The sequence below is a fragment of the Podarcis muralis genome, chromosome 17 (assembly GCF_964188315.1).
Source record: "Podarcis muralis chromosome 17, rPodMur119.hap1.1, whole genome shotgun sequence".
Classification (NCBI taxonomy): Eukaryota; Metazoa; Chordata; class Lepidosauria; order Squamata; family Lacertidae; genus Podarcis; species Podarcis muralis.
Genome location: NC_135671.1, coordinates 34196263 through 34219246, shown reverse-complemented (window position 1 = coordinate 34219246; position 22984 = coordinate 34196263). Strand labels below are relative to the sequence as shown.

Here is a 22984-nt window from a genome sequence, read left to right as displayed (position 1 = left end):
AAAAAGTATAAAAGAAGTTTACTCACACATTCAGTTCACAGATGGATCCCTGAAGGCAGATTTAGGTTACAAAGTATATACATGTGGAATCTATCCCATATGGAGATAGTCCCTTTGTCTTCTGTTGGCTGAAAGCCAACAGAACATCTCTAGCTAAAAAGCTGTTGCTTCTCCAATGAATGGAGTCAAAGAGAGAGAGGGGGCTGTGTCCCTAGTGCTTTTGTTACCTGCACAGGTAAGGTCATGCCCACCTCTAGTCACATGCAGAGGAAGCCTGTCCCAGCCCAGGAGGAAACATGAAGTTTTCTACTAGCTGGAGCAAACATCCCCTTTCATGTCCACTCTAGGAATGTTGTATTTGACTGCTCTCTGTGTATCTTGGTGAGGCCTATCCAACAATCCAGAGCAGAGTTGTCAACTTCAGTGCCAGCTCCAGGTTTCAGAGGGCCCTTGGCAGGATGTCCTCAGTAGGTGTGTCCCCCCCCCCCGGATCGAGCCCCCCACTCCTCCTCACTGACAGTCTCTCACTGCCCTCTCCCTTTGGGCCAAATCCCAAACTGCCCTGAGGGCGAGTGCAAGGCATGTGAACGATGGCGCTGTATCGCAGGCCTGGAGAACCTCTTGTTGGAATCAAGCCTTGTCAGAGGAATTGGCCACTCTCCAGGCACCCGGCTTGAGTTCCTTGTTGACCTACCCGTCTGCGACTCCCGGCAAGATACAGGCGATATCTCTATCGGCGATCCTCCTCAAACGTGAGAAGAACACACCACTCTTCCCCTCCTCCCTGCCATCCCCAGGGAGGGGAAAGAGACAGACAGAAATGTATTTACATGCCTTTATTTCTGTCCTTTTCAGCAGTACAGAGAAACATGTCTGCACTCTCTTAACACCAACAGCAGAGAGAGAGAGACTCCACCCCTGTACTTCCAGTACAGGTCAGATGACACTCTGAGCTAACATCCGGTGCTCAGTACAGTGAATAGACTGTCCCTTTGTTCCCACGGTACAGTCCCAAACATCAACATCCTGTTTGGCTTTCCAGCCATCTGCAGCTCACTGCTGCATTGCTCCTTTTTCGTAACACCTCTGCCCCCCCGGGCCGAATCAGGCTGTGTTCTCTAAGCCACCTGCCCCACACCTGATATCATAGGACATTAGGTGTGGGACAGGAAAAGGTGTAGCTGCAAAGGAGCAACATGTGCTCCTGGTCTTTCCCTGCCATGCAGGGCTTGCTGTCAGTGCTAACAGCAAGCCTTCCTGGGATCAGCTGTGCTACGGAGTCTCCAACAAGGAACTCCCTGGTAGAGCTGATCACTGCTGGCTTGCTGTCAGGAACAATCAGCTGACCAACGTGGATAGCAAGCCCAGCTTGGGAGCTCAAAAGTGAAGGGGTTCTGTGCAAGGGAACGTTTCTCATCTGCAAACCATGGGAATTGCATTCATGGGAGGCAATGATGACTTCAGGTGAATGACTTGTGAGCAACCTGATGCCCACCTCTGATGCTGGCCTCAACCACATCCCTACCTGTTTGTGCACTGTCTCACCAGAGTGTTACATGTTCTGGCGATCTCCCGCTTGGACTACTGCAATGCGCTCTGCTTGGGTCTACCTTTGAAGGCGACTCAGAAACTACAATTAATCCAGAATGTGACTGCTAGACTGGTGACTGGGAGCAGCCTCTGGGACCATATAACACCGGTCCTGAAAGGCCTACACTGGCTCCCAGTAAGTTTTCGACCACAATTCAAACTGTTGGTGTTGACTTTAAAAGTCCTAAATGGCCTTGGCTCTGTATACCTGAAAGAGCGTCTCCACCGTCATCATTCAGCCCGGACACTGAGGTCCAGCTCCGAGGGCCTTCTGATGGTTCCCTTGTTCTGAGAAGTGAGGTTACAGGGAACCAAGCAGAGGGCCTTCTCATCCCTGCAGAATGCTGTCCCATGAGCTGTCAAGGAGATAAATAACTATACAACTTTTAGAAGACATCTGCAGGCAGCCCTGTACTGGGAAGTCTTTAACGTTTGATGTTTTACTGTGGTTTTATAATTTACAATTGGAAACTGCCCAAAGAGCCTAGTGCTGCCTGATGAGATCACAGAACAGAGTCAGGTGAAGCCTGATGGGGTGTGTGTGTGTGTGTAGGTCTAAACTGAAAACTCATGGCCAGCCCTGAAACCCAACAAGTATGAGGAGATGTTTCTCCTTTTCCCCACGCTCTTCATGTGCCCCCATTGTTAATGGGGCTTTGCAGTTAGTCCAGCCTCCTGCTCATTACGCCTCAGTCACAGCCCCCTTCAGTGCTCTCCTGGGAGTCCAGGCCGTCCGGACGATGCCGCAATCTCACCTTGGGCTTGCATCCGGGTCCGCACCAGAGCTAGCGGGTAGCTGGCGATCTGGCCGCAGGTGCTGGAGACAGTGCCACAGCCCAAGAGCACCAGAACGCCCGGGTCAGCTGTGTCCTTGCTGTACTTCTGCAGCCAGGTGTTCTTCAGCGTCTGCCGCAAAAGGAAGGGGAGAGGGGGAGTCGGTAACTTGGGAATCCGGCACAGGTGCATCCCAGCACCTAACACAGATGGGGAGGCAGTGGCTTTCATGCCAAGCCTTGAAATCTGACGAGATTGCCGTTTAGCCACACAGCATGGGAGAGAAAGGGTTCCTGCAAGGATGGTGGCAGCGTCTTTCAAAAGGGCCTCAAGGAGAAAAGGCTTCCAGGTCAGTATCCTTCCTCACAGAGGACTAGCAGAATGCTATGCTACTTTTATGGTTGTTAGCCGCTCTGAGCCTGGCTTCGGCTGGGGAGGGCGTGATATAAATAAAATATTATTATTATTATTATTATTATTATTATTATTATTATTATTAGAGGTTGAGGTTCCCTTGCTGTTCGTGCCAACCCCATGCCCAGTCACTCACCTCGTAAACTGCCAGGTCAATGCCAGCGTAGGGAATGATGCCCAGCATGTTTGGCAGGTAGCCCTTGTAAAAGGCACGGATCCCTTCCTTCTGCAGGACCTGCCTGGCACAGTCCGCCACCCCTGAGTACTGACCCGTCTTGCGGAGGGTGAGCCGGGTTTTTAGAACCTGGAGAGGGAGGGGGAGTCAGATGAACTAAGGCATGAATATCCCTCTTTTATCCGTCACCCCCTCATATTAAGCAACAGCACCCAGTCTGCAATCACGACAGCCATGTTTCTCTAGATGGCACCGGGAAAGAGACCGGTACAGTCATACCTCATGTTACGTTTGCTTCAGGTTGCGCATTTTCAGGTTGCGCATTTTCAGGTTGCGCCCTGCGGTGACCCGGAAGTACTAGTAAGGGTTACTTCTGGGTTTCGCCGCTCACACATGTGCAGACGCACAAAATGACATCACACGCATGCGCAGAAGCGGCGAATTGTGACCCGCATGTACGCAGATGTGGGTTGCATTCTTTTCAGGTTGCGAACGGGCCTCCAGAACGGATCCCGCTTGCAACCAGAGGAACCACTGTACATCTGAAAGGAAACTTTGTTAAATAAAATCCCACCATACTGAAAAGAAATGATCAGGACCTTTCTGTCTCTTAAATACAAAAGTTCCTTCTGGTGAAATGTCTTCATAGTATCTGTCCACAAATTAGCAGGGACAATGGAGAAATTGCACTGCAGAGGCCTGCTTGGTTGGGGCAGAGGGGAATACTTCTCCTAGGCCTGTATTAGTTAGCAGTACAGTGGAACATCGGTTCTCGAACGACTCCATTGACGAAAGTTTCAGAACCCAAATGCCGAAAACCCAGAAGTAAATGTTTCCGTTTTTGAATGCACCTCGGAAGTTGAGCGGCTTCCACTGTGTGAAAATTTTCTCAATTGAATTTGCTGACAGCCCTTTGCACCTCGGTTTTCGAACGTTTCAGAAGTTGAACTGTCTTCCAGAATTGATTACGTTCAAAAATCGAGGTTCCACTTTAGTGCTAGGTTCTTACATTCATTTGGGCGGATATCACAGATGAAGTCAGCAACAGAGTAAGAATTGGCCCCTCAAGCTCTACTACCAAAGAAAACTTGCCTCCATGGGGTAGATTATGGTCTGTGCTGTGGCACCAGCCAGGGAGCCAGCAATAAATCTCTCCTGCACCCTCAGTGTTTCCTGCTGCCCACGAATTGCCCGCTTGATCTGCAACGATAAGCAATGGATTGTGAGCCACAGATAGTGTTGGTGAACTCCCCCCTTAGGCACTTTGAAGAAGAAGAAGAAGAGTTTGGATTTGATATCCCGCCTTTCACTCCCTTTAAGGAGTCTCAAAGCGGCTAACATTCTCCTTTCCCTTCCTCCCCCACAACAAACACTCTGTGAGGTGAGTGGGGCTGAGAGACTTCAAAGAAGTGTGACTGGCCCAAGGTCACCCAGCAGCTGCATGTGGAGGAGCGGGGAATCGAACCCAGCTCCCCAGATTACAAGACTACCGCTCTTAACCACTACACCACACTGGCTGAGTGAAGCTGAGTGAAGGCGATGCAGCTGAGTAAAAGAAGCATGATCCTTTTAGGGCGAGTTCTTGCAATAAAGACATGCCCAAGGTGGAGTTCCATGCACTTAGGTTTGGGAAATACTGTGCTGCATGAAGTCATTGTTCTGTCCAGTAATGAAGGACTTTAAAAAAGGAATTAAAATGTTGTGCGCACGTGCACAGGGACAACATTCAAAGCTGCAGCCCCGTCCCCAGGCCGTACCTGTTCGTAGGCCATGAACTTGATGGCAGACTCAGGTGCGATCTTGAGCACATTGATCCCGTTGCCTCGCCACAGGGAGCGGATGCCTCCTTCGCGTATCATGCCTCGCAGTCCGCCCAAAACGTTCATACTGTTGTTCTTGGAGGCGTGAACCTACAATCAAGATGGAACCACAACATCAGGGTCTGGGCAAGAAAAAGAGAGCCCCCCTTCTTCCTGATGGCATAAGCAACAATGGGCATTTTTCAGGGGTTGGGGCATCAATGAAAAGCCAGTGCGTGTTGCGGGAGCTGCATCCCAGTATCCTTTGCAGCATTCCAAAAAGGCCCCTTCAAATTTCACAATGGAGCCCACTGGGAAGGCAGAAGAGGCAAGATTGCTAAATGCGCAAGATTTAAAGGTTCCCAGAAGGTGTTGCTGCTATTTTCTGGGAGAAAGGAGGAAGAATGCAGGCAGAAGTCAAAGTTTGCCTATGGTTTATCCTATGGAAAAATTAGGAACACTAGGAGAAGACTCTGACACAGCCATGTTCTTCTTCATTGTGGCTGATGCAACTCTTTGCTTGCACACAGTGTCCTCTATGGTGTGCAGTGGTTAGAGTGTTAGACTAAGACTTGGGAGTGCTTGGAAAAAAGCTTGGGATATGAGTGCAATAACTAAATACTGTATTTTTCGCTCTATAAGACACACTTTTTCCCTCCTAAAAAGCAAGGGGAAATGTGTGTGCGTCTTATGGAGCGAATGCAGGCTGCGCAGCTATCCCAGAAGCCAGAACAGCAAGAGGGATTGCTGCTTTCACTGCGCAGCGATCCTGCTTGCTGTTCTGGCTTCTGAGATTCAGAATATTTTTTTCCCTGTTTTCCTCCTCCAAAAACTAGGTGCGTCTTGTGGTCTAGTGCGTCTTATAGAGCAAAAAATACGGGTAAATGAAATCTGTTTCCCTAAATGTTAAGGTTTGCTTAGGGGAGTAGATAAGGTTTAACACTAGTCAGAAAGTAAGCCACCTTCTGCGAAGAAATAAGCTCTGTAGGTCTCGCATGCACCTCTCCACTTCCCCCAACATCCAGTCTCTCCTCCCATTTGCTATCTTCAAATGCTGCGGGCGAAGAGATTGGCCTTTTTCAACAATTCCCAAGGCCAGTCTTTCAAAACGTACTTCAAACAGTGGTCACGGTATTTCAAAATGTGTTTTGGGCCATGCCACAGGGAGCTGTGGTCTCCGCTTAGAGTTTAATGCCAAGGGCAGAAACTAAGAGGCGCAGGGAGTTTTGAACTCACACGCTGGCTTTTCAGCAAATGGCCAGCTCTGCTGTAGTCGAGCCTGCAGATAACAGCATCGCTTGCACTCATCAGAGTGCTGTCTTTGGACTTGGTGGAATTCCAAGACCAGTAAACCCAATGAGAAGGCTGATTCTACACAGCCATTTCCCCTGCCATATTTCAGGAATCAGGGAGGTACCGTATTTTTCGCTCTATTAGACGCACCGGACCATAGGATGCACCTCCTGCAAAAGCCAGGGATAGCTGTTCGAAGCCTCCGCAGGGTAGAGGGATGAAGGCTCCCCGCTGCCCTGCGGAGGCTTCATAGGCTACCCCAGAGCTGCTCAGGAGTGCAGGGCATCTACTCGCAGCTTGCCCGCTGCTCCCAGGTCTGGAGGGGGAAGCCCGGGGTCCCCCCCCCCAGCCCCAAAGAGCAGCTCAGGGAGCACCCTACCTGCTGCTCCCATAGCTTGTTGGGGCTGGCGGGGGAAGCCCGGGTTTCCCCCGCCAGCCCCAAAGAGCGGCTCAGGAGCGCGCATCTGCGCGAAGCCTGCCCGCTGCTCCCAGGGCTGGAGGAGGAAACCCAGGTTTCCCCCGCCAGCCCCAAAGAGCAGCTTAGGAGCGTGCTGCACTCCGGCAATTTAGCTCCAGGGACCAAACATTCGCTCCGTAAGACGCGCAGACATTTCCCCTTAGTTTTTCAGAGGGAAAAAGTGTCTCTTATGGAGTGAAAAATACGGTAAATGAAAGACCCCTGAACCTGTTGGCTCCTGCCTTTTTGGGTATCTCTGTTGTATGGGGCAGCCCTTTTTCTCCTTTACAGTCTTCATGTGTAACATGCTATGTAAAAAAACAAAACCTGGTCATAACATCCTCAGCATGGCATTCTGGGACAAAACAGAGGCCCTTTTGAGTTTATCATTGCCCCGCACCACATGAACTGATGCCACCATTCCAGGTCCCAATGCAGAATGATATACTGTTTCCCCTCCTTCCATAATTCTTAGCAGTTTCTTGCCTGCATGAAGACTTTCAGTCGGTCCAATGGGGCAGTTCCAGTCCTGGAGACAGCACCAGCCATGGCTCCAGCAATGAGCTGCTTCCACCACATCCCTGTCTTCTTCTCCTTCTCGGAAAACTCATCTGGGACGGTGAGGCACTCGCCAATGTCAAGGACCTGCAGAGGAATGCAGTCAGAAGAGGAAAAAGCTAAAGAAAAGACAAGCAGCTCTGCCCACATTTGACTGAGAAGCATCTGTTACTAAGGAGACACCTCCAGGGTGGAATCTAGACACGTATAAAAAAAGTTGTGGAAATATTTTCACATATTGGAAAACATATTGAATTTGCCATAGCTCACCATCACCATCTAGTGTCTCATTTGTGTAATGCACTTTGCAACACACTTAAAACATTTTATTTGCAGCTGTCTAGCTGAGTCCCAGGTCTGGATTTGCGAATATTCTAAATGCTCCAAAACGTCAATTTCCACCACATTTTAGATTCAAAATTTCAAACTGGAATTTTGTTGAATGGGTGTTTTCTCAAGTATTCGTTGGACTTTCTTGCTTATTTTGACTCAGGCAAATGTAATCTATGCCATCTCATAACCTCTCAACTTTCAAATACTACATGATGTCAGCTAGCAAATGCTATCGCATATCAGTCGTGCAGTAAGAACGAAACCTGCTCCAAGCTTCCAGCATTCTAGCCAGTGAACACAAAGACACTGGGAATGACTGAGATGCTCCCAATACTTTGTTTTCTTAAAATCATTTAATTAAATCAAATCACTTTGAAGCTGCAGTCCTACAAATCAATGGAGTAAACACAGGAGGGCTTGTTCTGAGCAAACATGGATGGGATTGAATTGCAAACATATTCAACCTTATATTTAGGCTTTTGCTCGTTTGGATTGACTTATAATGCTCTCCTATTCCATGCAACTGCGGTGGAATGTTTCCCTGCCTCCCTTCCAAGAATTCTGCCAGTGGATCTGCCATAGCCCATGCCATAGCAGGGAGTGTAAATCACAGTAGATCACAGAAGCCTTGGCTACACCAGCCAGCTAATAACCTGCAGCAGATCCTGTTCAAGGGCAGCAGGAGTTTAATACTGAAAACATTTCTGCGCTCAAGGACTCACATGATTTAATAAGACTAAGCAGAAGATCAGACACATGCAAAAAAAGATCAGTTTGCAGAGAGCTTATTGTAGCGGCAAAAGGCACGGCCGATATTAATGTCGTCAGAGCATCAATGTCCTTGGATCTCCTTACTTTGGTAAATATTCTCTGGGCTGTTTTGGCTAGAGAGAACCCACACCTTCGCTATGCTTGCATTAACACACACCGACAGTTACAGCTTCCTTTACATACATTCTCCCTCTTCTCAGGATGATAGGCTTAAATAGATATACAGTGGTGCCTCGCAAGACGAAATTAATTCGTTCCGCAAGTTTTTTCTTCTTGCGAGTTTTTCGTCTTGCGAAGCACGGTTTCCCATAGGAATGCATTGAAAATCAATCAATGCGTTCCTATGGAGACCGTCTGGGGACAGAGGGGAAGCGCCGCACGCCTTCCCCTCTGTCCCCGGACCTGTTTTAAAGCAAGGGAAGGGGCAGCAGGGAGAATCGCTTCTCCCCGTTGCCGCCCCTTGGTTCAAAAGGGGTCCGGGGAGAGAGGGGAAGGCATGTGCGCCTTCCCCTCTGTCCCCGGAGATTGCGGGGCTGGCAACGGGGAGAAGCGATCTTCTCCCCACCGCCCCTTGCTTCAAAAGAGGTCTGGGGACAGCGGGGAAGACGCGGTGCGCTTCCCCGCTATCCCCGGAGCTTGCGGGGCAAGCTTCGTTTTGCGAAGCAAGCCCATAGGGAAATGCGTCTTGCGAAGCGGCTAAGAAAACGAAAAACTCCTTCGTCTAGCGAGTTTTTCGTCTTCCAAGGCGTTCTTCTTGTGGGGTACCACTGTAATATTCTCTCCCATATATATATATGAATGAATATGAAGTGATTATTTTAGGAGAGATGTGGGGTAAAAGAGTCTGTGCAATATCAGCAGAAGCAACACAACACACACATGCACAACGTTCTCAAAAGCAAAGAGCAGTGCTGGATTTACATATAAGCTAAACAAGCTATAGCTTAGGGCCCCAGTCTCTTGGGGCCCCCCAAAAAAATTTAAAGGGGAGAAACCCTGAATGTACATTTCCAAAATATAAGATAAAAAAGAAATAAAATAAAACCCGTATTTTGTGTTGTGTAGGCTCCTATTTGTTATGTGCAAATGGCTTTTGATACCTATTAGGTCCATCAATTACCATACAGCATATATTCAACACAAAAATACAGCGACAATTTGTTGTTGGCAAAGGACAGCTGGACATATCAAGGGCCCCATTACCTTCAGTAGCTTAGGGCCTCATCAAACCTAAATCTGGCCCTGGGAAAGAGTGACACTTCTATAGTGAGATGGCAAATTTGTGCAATTATTATTATTATTATTGAAGAAATAATATTTTGCTGAGAGTGAAATAAGGCAAGCAAGGCTGTGGCTGGGTTATAGGACACAAGGAAATATTTTAGCTAGCATTGTCTAGGACCTGAGGCAGCCCTGACAAGAGCGTTTGTCTAGGAACCAGGGAGAGATAGGCTCAAATCTTCACACAACCGCAAAGCTCACTGCATGATTGTAGGGTAGCTGGAACATCTCACCCTAACCTAACTCACCGAGTTATGGGGATAAAGCAGATGTGGGGGAAAGAGGCATACATGCTGCTGTGAGCTCTCTGGGAGTGGGGTGCGGGGTAGGATAGGACACAAATTTAACACACAAATCCGTCCAAACTAATTGCAGGAAAGTTTTACACAGAGAAACCTGATAGCATTGTGCTTGTTGGGGACAGAAGAACGGAATAGGTTGGGCAACAGCTCCCTCTGTGCTCTTTTAGTGACAGTGGGGAAGACCTGTTGAACTGAACGGGTCGAGATACACCCTCGAGTATTACTCTTTCCTACAAAGAGGTGCACCACAAGCCTCATTCTGCACTGAGCGACGGGTTCAGCAGGGGTAGCCCAGGTGGCCGTCTGTTGTAAACAAAAATTGCCCTTTTCCCTTATGGGGTATCCAAGAGACCATATAGAGTCCTTACATAGGTTCCCTATTGGTAGGAGAGCATAACAGAGGCCAACCAGAGAATATTGAGAAGCAAAGCAGCTAGTAAGCCTGATCTTTATTGATCAGTTGCAACAGGGTGCTCCCCTCACACGCAGGAAAGGAGGGACCTAGAAAAATGGTGTGCAAGGCCTTATAAAGACTTTTGAAATTGCCACCCTGTAGATCAAGACCACCCCCAGAAACATCATACATACATCACAGAAGGGGTGTAACCTAAGACCACCCCTCAGATACATCATACCTACATCACAGAAAAGGCGGTCTAAAACAGAACATTTGAATGTTGTTTTTCTCCTGTCCTTGTTTATCTCCTGTCTGGCAGGTTACTTGATTGGATTGCCTGGGGAGCCTGACCTATTCAAACACAGACATACCCTTAAGACAGGATTTGTGAAGGAAAAGACAATGGGGAGGCTTTTCCATTTTCCTTTGACCTTGCAGAGAAAACATTTGGTCAGTTTGGGAATCAAAATGGTTCCAGGTCGGTCTTCCTGTGCTGATCTATGTATGTGCTTGGTTGGTACACTTATGAACATTTAACATATGTCTAAGACCTCAGCGCCTAGGGCTTGCCGATCAAAACGTCGGCGGTTCGAATCCCCGCGGCGGGGTGCGCTCCCGTCGTTCGGTCCCAGCGCCTGCCAACCTAGCAGTTTGAGAGCACCCCTGGGTGCAAGTAGATAAATAGGGACCGCTTACTGGCGGGAAGGTAAACGGCGTTTCCGTGTGCTGCGCTGGCTCGCCAGATGCAGCTTTGTCACTTGCACCCGGGGGTGCTTTCGAACTGCTAGGTTGGCAGGCGCTGGGACCGAACGACGGGAGCGCACCCCGCCGCGGGGATTCAAACCGCCGACCTTTCGATCGGCAAGCCCTAGACGCTGAGGCTTTTACCCACAGTGCCACCCGCGTCCCTTAGGGGTACCTTTACCTTTTACCTTAAGACCATAAAATTCCTATCACACCGTCTCCCATCATCCTGGACCGCTGACAGTGTTAACTGGGGCTGGCAGGAGTGGGAGGTCAACATCACCCAGAGGTCACCATGCTGCCTATCCCCACCACAAGAGCCTGCCCACAGCTGCCACAGCAAGCTAGGAAACAAGGCAACATCTGGTTTGGTCCTGAGCTACGCAATGGAAATTGAGCATACTGGCTTGGAGAGGTAAAAGGGAGTGGGGAAGAAACAGGGAGCCTGGATCCAATAGAGTAGACCTGTTGAAATCAATGGATCCAATTTACTCACATTCATTAATGCCAATGGGTCTACTCTGAGTAAAACATAGCAGGATGCCAGCCAGGGATTCTGGAGAGATGCCTTGGGACCTCAAGGCAGCCTGTGGGTTAGGAGGGGGAGAAAATAAAGTCCCAGCCACGGAGACTTAGCCCTACCATCTCATGCTCCCCCAGGATGGACTCGAAGCCTTTGGGGCGCCTGTAGTCACTTTCCCACAGCTCAGCCAGGGACAACAGCTTTGAATTCCCATGGATCCCCGAGGTGCTCTGGCCATCGGGGCCCTTCCTGACGGGAGACAGGTCCTCCATGCCGGGAATGCGCAGAAAAGTGCTGGGTACCACAAGGAGGGCACACGATAAACCCTCCTGCAATCTCCTAATGGGATTGGAGGGATAATCAGGGGGAGGGGCTTGGGTGCGAGAGCCAATCCCATCGGCACCTGCGGATTACAGACACGCAGAGCAGGGAATGGGGCTGGCCCCCAATGTCAAGAGAGGAGTCAGAAAGAAATGGAATTCAGGGGAAGGGTTGGCTCAGGGGTGCCACTTGAATAAAGAAAATTGGGGGGGGGGGGCAGGTAAGCTCCGCCTTGCATAATCAATTACAAGATATGGTTCACACACACCATTCATAGCTGTCAACTTTTCCCTTTTCTTGCGAGGAATCCTATTCAGAATAAGGGAATTTCCCTTAAAAAAAGGAAAACATTGCCAGCTATGACACCATTTGAATGGCAATGCTCTCCGACTCTGGGAGGCCCGGGCCCCCTCAAATATTTTTTTGGGGGGGCTGAAGGGACCTCATCCCCTCAGAGTAGGTTCCTGTGGGCTGACCCAAGACATTTTCGGCCCAAGGCAGAAAGGCCCAACAGCACACACAGAGACGCCACCCAGGGAGCCTGGTGCATAATCATCAGGAAATATTCACCATATTGAAGTGAATGGAAGCTGCGCAGGGCTGCTGAGTTCTTGCACAGTTCCCGCTCATCTAAAGGGATCATGGGCAAGAGATCTTCTTCCCAGATGGTGGCAGGACTGCCTGGGCTCTTGGTTCCATCAGCCACCATCTCTTCTCTCTCTCTCAAAGTGCAGTAGGGGAGAAAGGGATGCTGGTGGGATGGCCAGATCTGAGCTCAACAGGACATGTTGGAGAGCGAAGAGTGTAAGGTGAAGATTGTGCCTAGAGGGCCTTGAAAGTGACCAAGCCCCTTCTCCCCTGGCCTTCCAGCTGACACATGGGCAAAGTCTGGCAAACAGGGAGGGGAGAGACACACATTGCGTTTAAATATAAACTTTAATCTTCCCTGTTCCGATCGGCTGATGAGATTAGCGTGGCTGGAACAGGACAGTGAAGAAAGAGGGCCTTGGCCAGCACCCAGTCCAGAGATCTGAACTATTTCCCTTCCTATTTCCTCCCGCCTCCTGTAGAGTTCAGGAAGGGTGGAAAGGGAGATGGGGGGACATCACAGGAAGCTTCCGTCCTGTTCCCTGGAAATCCTTGGCTCCTGGCTATGCTTCACGCTCCCTGCTTCCTTGAGGGGCAGGCGATTCCAGGAGCAGCCTTTTCCCAATGGCAACTTTCTTGTGGGGATGGTTTCCTACAGGTTTGCTGCATTTTAATGAGGTGTTTTTATTCACTGGTTCTGAGCGTGGAAAAGCACGAAGTACAAGACGACATCATCATCATCATCATCATCATCATCATCATCATCATACTCTGGGCAGCTTCCAAAAAAATTATTAAAATACTGTAATACATCAAACATTAAAAGCTTCCCTAAACAGGGCTGCCTTCAGATGTCTTCTAAAAGTCTGGTAGTTGTCGTTCTCTTTGACATCTGGTGGGAGGGCCCTCTCCCTGGTTCCCTGTAACTTGGCTTCTCGCAGTGAGGGAACCTCCAGAAGGCTCTTGGTGCTGGACCTCAGTGTCCGGGTAGAACGATGGGGGTGGAGACGCTCCTTCAGATATACTGGTCCAAGGCCATTTAGGGCTTTAAATTAAGGTCAGCACCAACACTTTGAATTGTGCTCGGAAACGTACTGGGAGCCAATGTAGGTCTGTCAAGACTGGTGTTATATGGTCTCAGCAGCCGCTCCCAGTCACCAGTCTAGCTGCCGCATTCTGGATTAGTTGTAGTTTCCGGGTCACCTTCAAAGGTAGCCCCACGTAGAGCGCATTGCAGTAGTCCAAGCGGGAGATAACCAGAGCATGCACCACTCTGGCGAGACAGTCCACGGGCAGGTTAGGGTCTCAGCCTGCGTACCAGATGGAGCTGGTAAACAGCTGCCCTGGACACAGATTTGCCCTGTGCCTCCATGGACAGCTGTGAGTCCAAAATGACTCCCAGGCTGCGCACCTGGTCCTTCAGGGGCACAGTTACCCCATTCAGGACCAGGGAATCCTCCACACCTGCCCGCCTCCTGTCCCCCAAAAACAGTACTTCTGTCTTGTCAGGATTCAACCTCAATCTGTTAGCCGCCATTCATCTTCTAACTGCCTCCAGACACTCACACAGTGTCTGGAGTACAAGACAGACAGTACAAGCCTGGTATTTGCTTCCGGTGAGGATGTCCCTTCCCCTAAAGTAACAGATTGATACTCTGGGAGTACTCCAGTACTCCAGGATTCTGATAGGTCAGCAGAGTCTCAAGTAGCTTCTGCAGCTAGGAGTGCTTATGCCTAGCTTGCTTAGAATGCTTTGCCAGCTATGGCCAGTCCTAGATCAGGATAGTCTAGCCTCCCTTGTGCATGCTCTGATGACCTCCCATATGGACTACGGTAATGTGCTGTGTGTAGGACTACCTCAAAGATGGTCTGGAGCAGAGGTCGTCAAACTAAGGCCTGCAGGCTGGATACGGCCCACCAGGCTCATTAATCTGGCCCGCGAACCTTGTGAACTCTGCCGCCCGCTTGGTCAGTCCCCGCACTAAACAGGCGTGGCACATAGGCCTCCGCACGGAGACTGACTTCAGCGACACAGCACGGCTTCTGATTGGCTGCAGGAGGCGGCAGAGCAGGAGAAAGCAGCGGCGGTGCGGAGGCTGCCCAGGCCAGCAGCATCTGGGTGCCGCCCCTTCCTTCCCGCTAAGGTGGCCAAGTAGGAAGGAAGCGGCAGCGGTATGGAGGTTGCCTCCGCCACCAGGCCAGGGGCATGGGCTCTGTGCCCCGCCGAGATAGAGGACGCCAATGCTGCCGAAGACAAGGCAGTGGCGGCATGAGTGGCATATGCAGAGAGGGGGCCTTTCGGGAGGGGCGGTACTTTCAGGAGGCGGTGGGTCCGGCTCCCCACAAGGTCTGTGGGACAGTGGACCGGCCCGCTCCTGAAAAGTTTGCTGACCCCTGGTCTGGAGGCTGCAGGTGGTGCAGAATGCCTGATGGGACCCTGTGCAACAGATCCTGAAAGTGCTGCACTGGCTGCCAGTGAACTACCAGTCCAAATTCACATAAAGCCCTAAATGGCTTGAGACCCAGGTACCTAAAACAGTCCTTTCCATTTATGGAATACTTTCCCTAGGGAGGTGCATCTATCTCCCTCATTACTCGCTTTCAGGAGATATTTTAAAACATTCCTGCTGACTCCAGGCATTTGATGACTGAAAGGCACTGTTCTGGGCAATCCTGAGAATACTACTACTACTACTAATTTATTATTTATACCCTGCCCATCTGGCTGGGTTTCCCCAGCCACTCTTTTTTTAGGATTTTGCCCCAGGAAATAAACTGCCACTGTGGCCGGATTAAACCAACCACCTGTAATACAACAACAACAACAACAACTTGGGGGCAAGTTATCAGAGATTGTAAGAACTATTCCTTTATTTGCCTTCTAATCTGATAAAATCCATTTTACAAACCCCACTAAAGCCTCTACCTGGAACATATGAATATTCTCTCCTAGAGGGCTGCATGTTAAAAATATTTTGTGAGGCCCATTACTCAGTCCAAACTGAGTACCAACTATTCTTCTTCATTCATATATATATATATATATATATATATATATATATATATATATGCTTTCGTAGATTTTCACGGGTACAGGAATGCAGGTTTTGGTGTCCTCGGGTATCTTCCCGTGTAAAAGTTGGGGTGTCTAGGCGACGTTTCGACGAGGTCTCACTCGTCATCTTCAGGCTGGTGCTTTCGGCTTCTTGTTACTGGAACAGAGCAGGATCTCAGTGTTTGAGTTCCTATAAATACTGTTGAGGAGGTGTGGTGTATAGCCTCCAATGTTCTGGGCAGAGAGGAAGTTCCCAGGCTAGTGTGCCTTTTCTTCTTTTGTTCCTTAATTGCTTGAGGGATATCTTGAGTGATTTCTTGAGTGATATCCTGAGTACCACTTAGGTGGGTCATTAGGTGTGGATTAGTTGCTAAAGCCTTTGTGTCTTGACCTCTTGAACTTTGTGAGGAGTTTTTCTGAGAAGATGGCTGTACTGCACTTAGTTGTGCTCTGGCTTGGCTTCGTGTATAGGGGCGAGCTGTGGTTTTGTGGCCTGTGCCAGCCAGATCTGTGTAGGGATTGCAGGGGGGTGCAGCATCCGGAGGTGCCACCATGGTTTGGCTACTGGATGGTGTCTGTAATTTATCTGTGGAGAGGGTCTGGGTTTGGGTCTGGTGTGGTTGATTGGTGATGGCGTTCTGTGTGCCTCTGGATCTGGTGTCAGTTTTTGTGGGGAGGGCTAATTTCCAGATGTCTGGCAAGCGGGATGTGTCGTCACGCTTGTTCATGTTGTGAGGGTGTTTCTCTATCTCGATGGCTTCCATGATTATTCTCTTGTGGTGATGTTCCATGTTAGAGAGCAATTTGGAATCTGCAAAATTAATTTCGTGTCCTGTTTCTTTCATGTGTTGGAAAAGAGAGGAAGTTTTTTCTTCTTTTTTGACGGCATTCTTGTGTTCTGCGATACGTGCATTTATTCGTCTGTTTGTTTGTCCAATGTACGTGGCTGGGCAGACTTTGCAGGGTATTTCATAGACCCCTTGGTTTTCCAACTGGATTTTATCCTTGGGGTTTCTGAGGATATTGGCTATTTTTTGGTTGGCGCAAAAGGCTGTTTTGATATTGTGTTTATGGAGGATTTTGCTAATTTTATCTGTAGTGCCCTTGATATAAGGAAGGAGGGCCATGCCATTGTTTTCTTCTGTGTCTTGGTTTTTGGGGGGTGTTTCTTTTTGGATTAGCTTCGTAACCCTGTTTTGCTGGTATCCATTGCTGGTATCATATATATATGAATAACTCTAAGAAGCTATTAGGTATGCCGTGCAGGGCCACCCAAAACGAACAGGTCATAGCCAAGAGTTTAGACTAAATGTGATCCACCCGGAGAAGGAACTAGCAAACCACTCCAGTATTTTGCCAAGAAAACTCCATGGACATAAAAAAGGAGAAGCTTTGAGAAGATAGTGAGAGTTTCCAAGGCATGCTCTGGTTCATGGGGTCATGGAGAGTCGAAAACAACTAAGACGACTAAACAAACAAACAACAACATCATCATATCGATCTATCGATCTATCTATATCTATCATCTATCTATCTCCATTCATATAACTCTATATTTTCCATGTTGAGAATCAAGGAATCAGAGTGGAGAACAGAACAACCTCAGGTCTGGGGAGGACTAGGAAACTGGTTTACCGTTGAGTGTTTCCAGTAGTATACGATCTCCTCCATGTTCTCCAACGGATTAAGGAGGAAGTGGTCTCGCCACTCATGCCAGTCAATGGTCATGGTGCCATCCTTGTCTATGCTGCAACACACACAAAATAGAGTAGAGTGAGTCTGAAGGAAGGGGAAGCCAGTGTGGGCTAGGGCACACTGGGACTGTGGGGTCAGGGAGGTGGGAGTTCAAAGCAAGGGTAGTGACAGCCTCACCTGTGCAAAATTTTCTCCGCTTGCTGCAGGGAGATGTAAACGCCCAGGCTGTGGAAGGTTTGCTGGATCTCGGACACGTCAATGTGGCCTGCAGCACAAGAAGAGAAGAAAAGAGGGTCCGTCTGTCTGGAGGAGCCAGGATGCATCTTAAGCTACTGATGGATTAGGAGAAGCTGGGCAGCCAAGAGGCATAGCTGTCAACTCACAGATTTGAAAATAAGGGACCAGCAGCCTCAAAAATAAGATATCAGCAGCCAAAATAAGGGATTTTGGCTTAGCTTATACATAAATCCGGCACTGATGGAGCCATGCTGCTTTTGCTGCGACTGACTGTGTTTTGCAGGGGGTTGGACTAGATGATCCTAAGGGTCTACGACTCCGACCAAAGAAGAGTGGCACACAAAACTGATGAACGACGTCGAGATGGCAAAGCTTACAGGCAGAATTAGAAACCAGGAAGAGAACCTTTTTAATAAAGAATGGGGTAAGTTTATAATTTAGTTGAAAAGCTACTGTAAAGAGTTACATACATTGGTAGGATTGACAGAAAGCTTGTAGTAAAAATTTGAACTATGGATGGACAAATGATTTATAAAAATAGAGTTATGAAAGGGATGCAGAAGGGGAAATCACTACATTAAGATGCTGCACTGGTTGGAGGGTATGCTAAGCAGCACGTCGGGGCTGCCGTCGTCCTGGCGCGAGGAATTCCATCAGCCCTTCCCTGCCCAAGAGAGAGGGAGGGAGAGAGACTCTCAACCACGCTGCCCGGCATGAGGTGGTTGCGGCGCTGCCGCGGCCACTGAAGTGCCACCCTTCTGTGTCCCTCCCCATCCCCTCCTCTTCCTCCTCCCTCAGACCGCCTCCTCAGCCGCCGCCGCCGCTGCTGCCTCTGGCTTCCCCTGGCAACGCGGCGGAAGTCTCGCAAGAGAGAGCCTGCCTGCTCGCCCGCCGCCACCCGTCTCCTCACGACGCACCCCTGAGGAGGAAAAGGGAGAGACGGAGATGTGGCAGCTCGTGTGTGCGCTCCCTCTCGAGGCGGAGGACCCCGAGCCGCTGCTTCCCTCCCGAGCCGGGCGAGCATGAAACCCAGGAAATTTAAGGGACATCATCAATCCGGGACAGTAGCGAGAAACGGTGCTGGGATAAGAGAGTTTCCGACAAATAAGGGACAGTTGACAGCTATGCCAAGAGGGTTCTACAGGGTCCCCCAATGGGAGGAAGTGAGATGTGCCCACAGCTTCCTGGGCTGCAGACCTGCGGATGCGCAAAAGGGCCAAGTGGGTTTTGAGGGATTTCTTGAAGGGGTGGAAGTGGGTGGGTGAAGGGGTAGCAATTTCGTTGCTGGCCCAGGGGTGCATGCTGTCAGGGTGGGGAGGGAGACACCATACAGCCAGCCATACCAGCCTTCGGGATTCCCACACTGAGCCCCCTGCCGGCGTCCCACCTGGAAGAGAGACAGAGAGGGCTATAGAGGGGGTGCAGGGGGATGCCATTGCCAGAGGAGAAAGAAGGAAGTCTCCTACAGTTCTGGAAAAGACCCTCCCAAATATTTACATCTCAGAGATGCTGTTGTGTGCGCACACACTGGAAAGGACTATTGCTAACGTAGTCAGAAGAGGGTACCAGACAATGAAGAAAGCTTTAGATGATGATGATGATGATGATGATGATGATGATGATTACCCCACCCATCTGGCTGGGTATCCCCAGCCACTCTGGGCAGCTCCCAACAGAGTATTAAAAACAAGATAAAACATCAAACATTAAAAACTTCCCTAAACAGGGCTGCTTTCAGATGTCTTCTCAAAGTCAGATACAGTCATACCTCGGGTTGAAGTAGCTTCAGGATAAGTATTTTCAGGTTGTGCGCTACGGAGGGTGTTACTTCCGGGTTTCGCCACTCATGCATGCGCAGACGGTCAAAATGATGTCACGCGCATGCGTGAAAGTGGTGAATTGCTACACGCGCAGGCGCGTGGACGCGGGTTGCGTTCACTTCTGGATGTGAACGGGGCTCCGGAATGGATCCCGTTCGCATCCAGAGGTATCACTGTAGTTATTGATCTCTTTGACATCTGATGGGAGGGCGTTCCACAGGGTGGGCGCCACCACCGAGAAGGCCCTCTGCCTGGTTCCCTGTAATCTCACTTCCCGCAGTGAGTGAACCGCCAGAAGGCCCTCTGCGCTGGACCTCATTGTCCGGGCTGAATGATGGGGGTGGAGACACTCCTTTGGGTATACTGGGTTGAGGCCGTTTAGGGCTTTAAAGGTCATCACCAACACTTTGAATTGTGCCTGGAAACGTACAGGGAGCCAATGTAGGTCTTTCAGGTAGCCCTCCCCATAAAGTTAGACTGCAGCTCCCATCATCCCTGACTATTCTGGGGCTGATGAGTAAGAGTCTAACACCAGCTGGAGGACCACAGGCTCCCCATCCCTGCTTCAGATGCAAGCAAAACTAGAAAATGGGCATGCACAGGAACTTTCTGCAGATACAGAAAAGTATTAATGCCCACCGCTGATGTGTTTATACAGCTACCCCTGTATGTATGCATACAAGGGCAGCTTCACAAATAACTTTATTCTACCTGGAGATATAGAAGGAACAGGAGCGTTAATTTTGCTAGGAAAGCACAGGGTAGGAAACTTCCTCATCAGGAAATCCTGATTAAGTTCAAACTAACTGATGCTGCCAACATGTACTGTAAGTCGGAGTCTGTCGATTTCAGTCTCTCTGCTTCCCATTTCCTCCAAAGGCTATGTTTGGTTTGCCAAAATTCTCCATTGGTTTGCTGCAGTCAGTACAATGGAGGAAAAGCTTGAGGCAGGAATGCACAGCATATCCCAAAGGAGGCCTATTTAAAGGGGGGCGGATAAGAAAAAGGCTTCACTTGGCCCCTGGGGTCCAGATTAAAAAGAAACTGAGAGATTAAGCACCGAATAAAAGAGAGGTATGTTGCTTTAGTAAGATACAACAAAATGAAGCACTCCCCGAGGTTTCCAAATGCTTGAAAAAAGCACAGCGTGTGACTGAAATGGAAAAGCTGGCTGTTCTTGTACAAGAGAGAGGTCATTTAACAATTCATTAAGAATGATCACATTTGCCCAAGAGATTGGAAAGAATAGTATATCAGAACTTTGGTAGCACAAAATGTATTATTTGCATTCTGAGCATGCTAAGTGCCCCTTCCTTGCATGCTTTCAGCCTCTGAAATGTGCTTGCTCCTAGAAAGAGGAAGCGCTGCTCACTGATTCTACTTTTGCCCTTGTTGAATAGGTTCTGTATAGTTTCAAAAACCTGCAAAGCCTGTTTGGCCAGAGGTGAGCAGAGGACAAAATAAATGCATGTCCTGTGTACATCTTGGCAAGCAGTGCCTCTCTGGCAGAATGTGGGACAGGATTTAGATCTTCTGCAATATAGCATATTAAAAGCCTGACCTTAAGCTACAGAAAACATACTGTTTGTAAGACACCGCTGTTTTACTAAATGCAGGTGGACATTGTCTAAAACAAGCACAACAGGGATTTGTCGGACTGAGTTTGTAAGAGCTCTTTTGGCCCTTCATTAGAGTGCAGAACTGTATCAGTTCTGTCCAAAAAGCTCAGTATTTCACTAGGTGATCTCCTAAACTCTGGAAAATAGAGGATCATAGAATAGTAGAGTTCATAGAATTGTAGATTTGGAAGGGACCCCAAGAGTCATCTAGTCAAACCTTCTGAAATGCAATAATGTTTTGCCCAGCATGGGGCTCTAACCCACAACAACCCTGGGATTAAAAGTTTCATCCTCTATCAACAGAGCTATCCCAAGGAATCAAGTATTTTCCCCTATCTACCTGAAAATTGCTAATTAATGTGTTATTGGTTTTACATTAGTGGCTTTGCATTTGTGGTTGGCTTTAAACAACAGGACCTTCATATGAAGGACATATAATAAATCTAACAAAAACAACATAAAGGCTGCTTCCTAATTAATCAGAGGAATCTTTTTAGTCACCTAAGTTTTAGCCCAGTTGGGTTAACTGACTAAATATTTAAACTTTTGAGTCCTAATAAAAGTGCATGCCAGTGTTCTGGAAGATGCTCAGGTTCAGGCTTTGGAGAACATCCAGGGTGTTTTACAGTGGTTGAAGTTTCTGAACAGTCATCTAGGGCAGCCCTGAATAACCTTATTGCAGTTGTCTAGGCTCAAAGCTTTAAAGGCAGGGAAAATGGCTGCCATGGCTGCATCTGAATCCGCTGGATTCTTCTAATTTTTGTTTCTACATATTGTTAAGCCCAACAAGCAGCAGCACACATATTTTTGGAAGCTAGCTTAAGAGAGATGGGTCTTCTCTAGCAATTATCAGCCTACAGTTGCCTCCACACAAATGTATATACACACACATTGTAAAAGGTACACTGGATAACCACAAAGGGCACGGGGCAATGAGAAATCTTGAAACTACTGCAGGGTGGGGTTGAATGACTCCTGGTTAATGGATCTTTAATAGCCTCCATTTGGGTTTGGGCCAAAACCAAAACATCTCCCGGAAATGAAACAAGATCATTATCCACATTATGGTTGTTAGTTTAGGCTGGAGGCTGACCATAGTTTCTTCAGTTGAAGGCAGTTTGAAAGAGGGAAGCAAAACTTTTCCCAACCACTTCCAACTTTCTTTAAATCAACAAGCTGTCTCTGGTATCGTGTGTGCACAGAGTCCATACGCTCCAACATTTCTTTGATGAAAATAGGGATGTCCCATTCCATAATGATATTTTTACTATTTATACCTCACACATCTTACTGGGTTGCCCCAGCCACTCTGGGCAGCTTCCAACATATATAAAACCACAATTAAATATTAAGCATTAACAAAAACTTCCTTATACTGTACGGGATTGCCTTCTGACGGCTTGGGAGTTGAATAACTCCATACCCTCCGACATTTCTCCAGTGAAAATAAGGACACCCTAAGGAAAAGTAGGACATTCTGGTATCAAATCAGAAACCAGGACAGCTTCACTCAAGTCAGGGATATCCCTGGAAAACAAGGACACTTGGAGGGTCTGAGAGTCTGATGAGTGACCCCACAAGTAGTGGACAACCTTTTTGTATACAGTGGTACCTCAGGTTAAGAACTTAATTCATTCTGGAGGTCCATTCTTAACCTGAAACTGTTCTTAACCTGAGATACTACTTTAGCTAATGGGGCCTCATCCTGAAGCAAAGTTATTAACCCGAGGTACTATTTCTGGGTTAGCGGAGTCTGGAACCTGAAGTGTCTGTAACCTGAAGCGTCTGTAACCCGAGGTACCACTGTATTTAAAGGAACAGTCAGTTGCTCTCTCTGCTCTTGTTCTCCTCCTCCTTTTTTCCTTCTTCATTCTAATGCCTTTCTTCTCTTACTTTCCCTTTGGGGCAATATTACAGATGTCTACTGTATGTTGCAGAGTCAGCCAAGAGTTGCAAGGTCACAGCAGGACAGGTGGGATCAGATGGGCTTATGATTTATTTAATAATGGGACAAAGGCTTGTTTCAATAAGTCTTTTGAGCTGTGCCTCTCTCTCCCCACCCCCTCCTATGAGTCTTTAAACCTGTGTTTTTGGTTTTTTTTAAAGGAACAGAGATTAATGGAGAACAAGGCTATCAGTGGCTTGTAACCTCCGTGGCTGTATTGTATACCAGTTGTCAAGAACCACAAGTGGGGCAATGGCTGCTGCCTTAGGCATCTGATGCCTTAGGCATCCCTT

General features: G+C 48.5%; 1 protein-coding gene across 3 annotated transcripts in view; it reads right to left on the bottom strand.

Annotated features, from left to right (window-relative positions):
- SLC25A23 (solute carrier family 25 member 23) overlaps window positions 1-22984 on the bottom strand; it is a 51148-nt gene that overhangs the window by 6169 nt on the left and 21995 nt on the right. For 2 of the 3 annotated variants that reach the window (XR_013391081.1, XM_028711951.2), the window contains exons 3-9: window positions 17248-17335; window positions 17011-17122; window positions 6989-7147; window positions 4711-4863; window positions 4046-4153; window positions 2915-3082; window positions 2346-2496 (exon numbers count right to left, since the gene is read on the bottom strand). Coding sequence is in view for 2 of the 3 variants with exons in the window: in XM_028711951.2 (XP_028567784.2) it covers window positions 2346-2496; window positions 2915-3082; window positions 4046-4153; window positions 4711-4863; window positions 6989-7147; window positions 17011-17122; window positions 17248-17335 (939 nt within the window). In the remaining variant the exon portion in view is untranslated. The remainder of the gene's footprint in view (window positions 1-2345; window positions 2497-2914; window positions 3083-4045; window positions 4154-4710; window positions 4864-6988; window positions 7148-17010; window positions 17123-17247; window positions 17336-22984) is intronic. The other variant, XM_028711952.2, reaches the window with a different exon arrangement.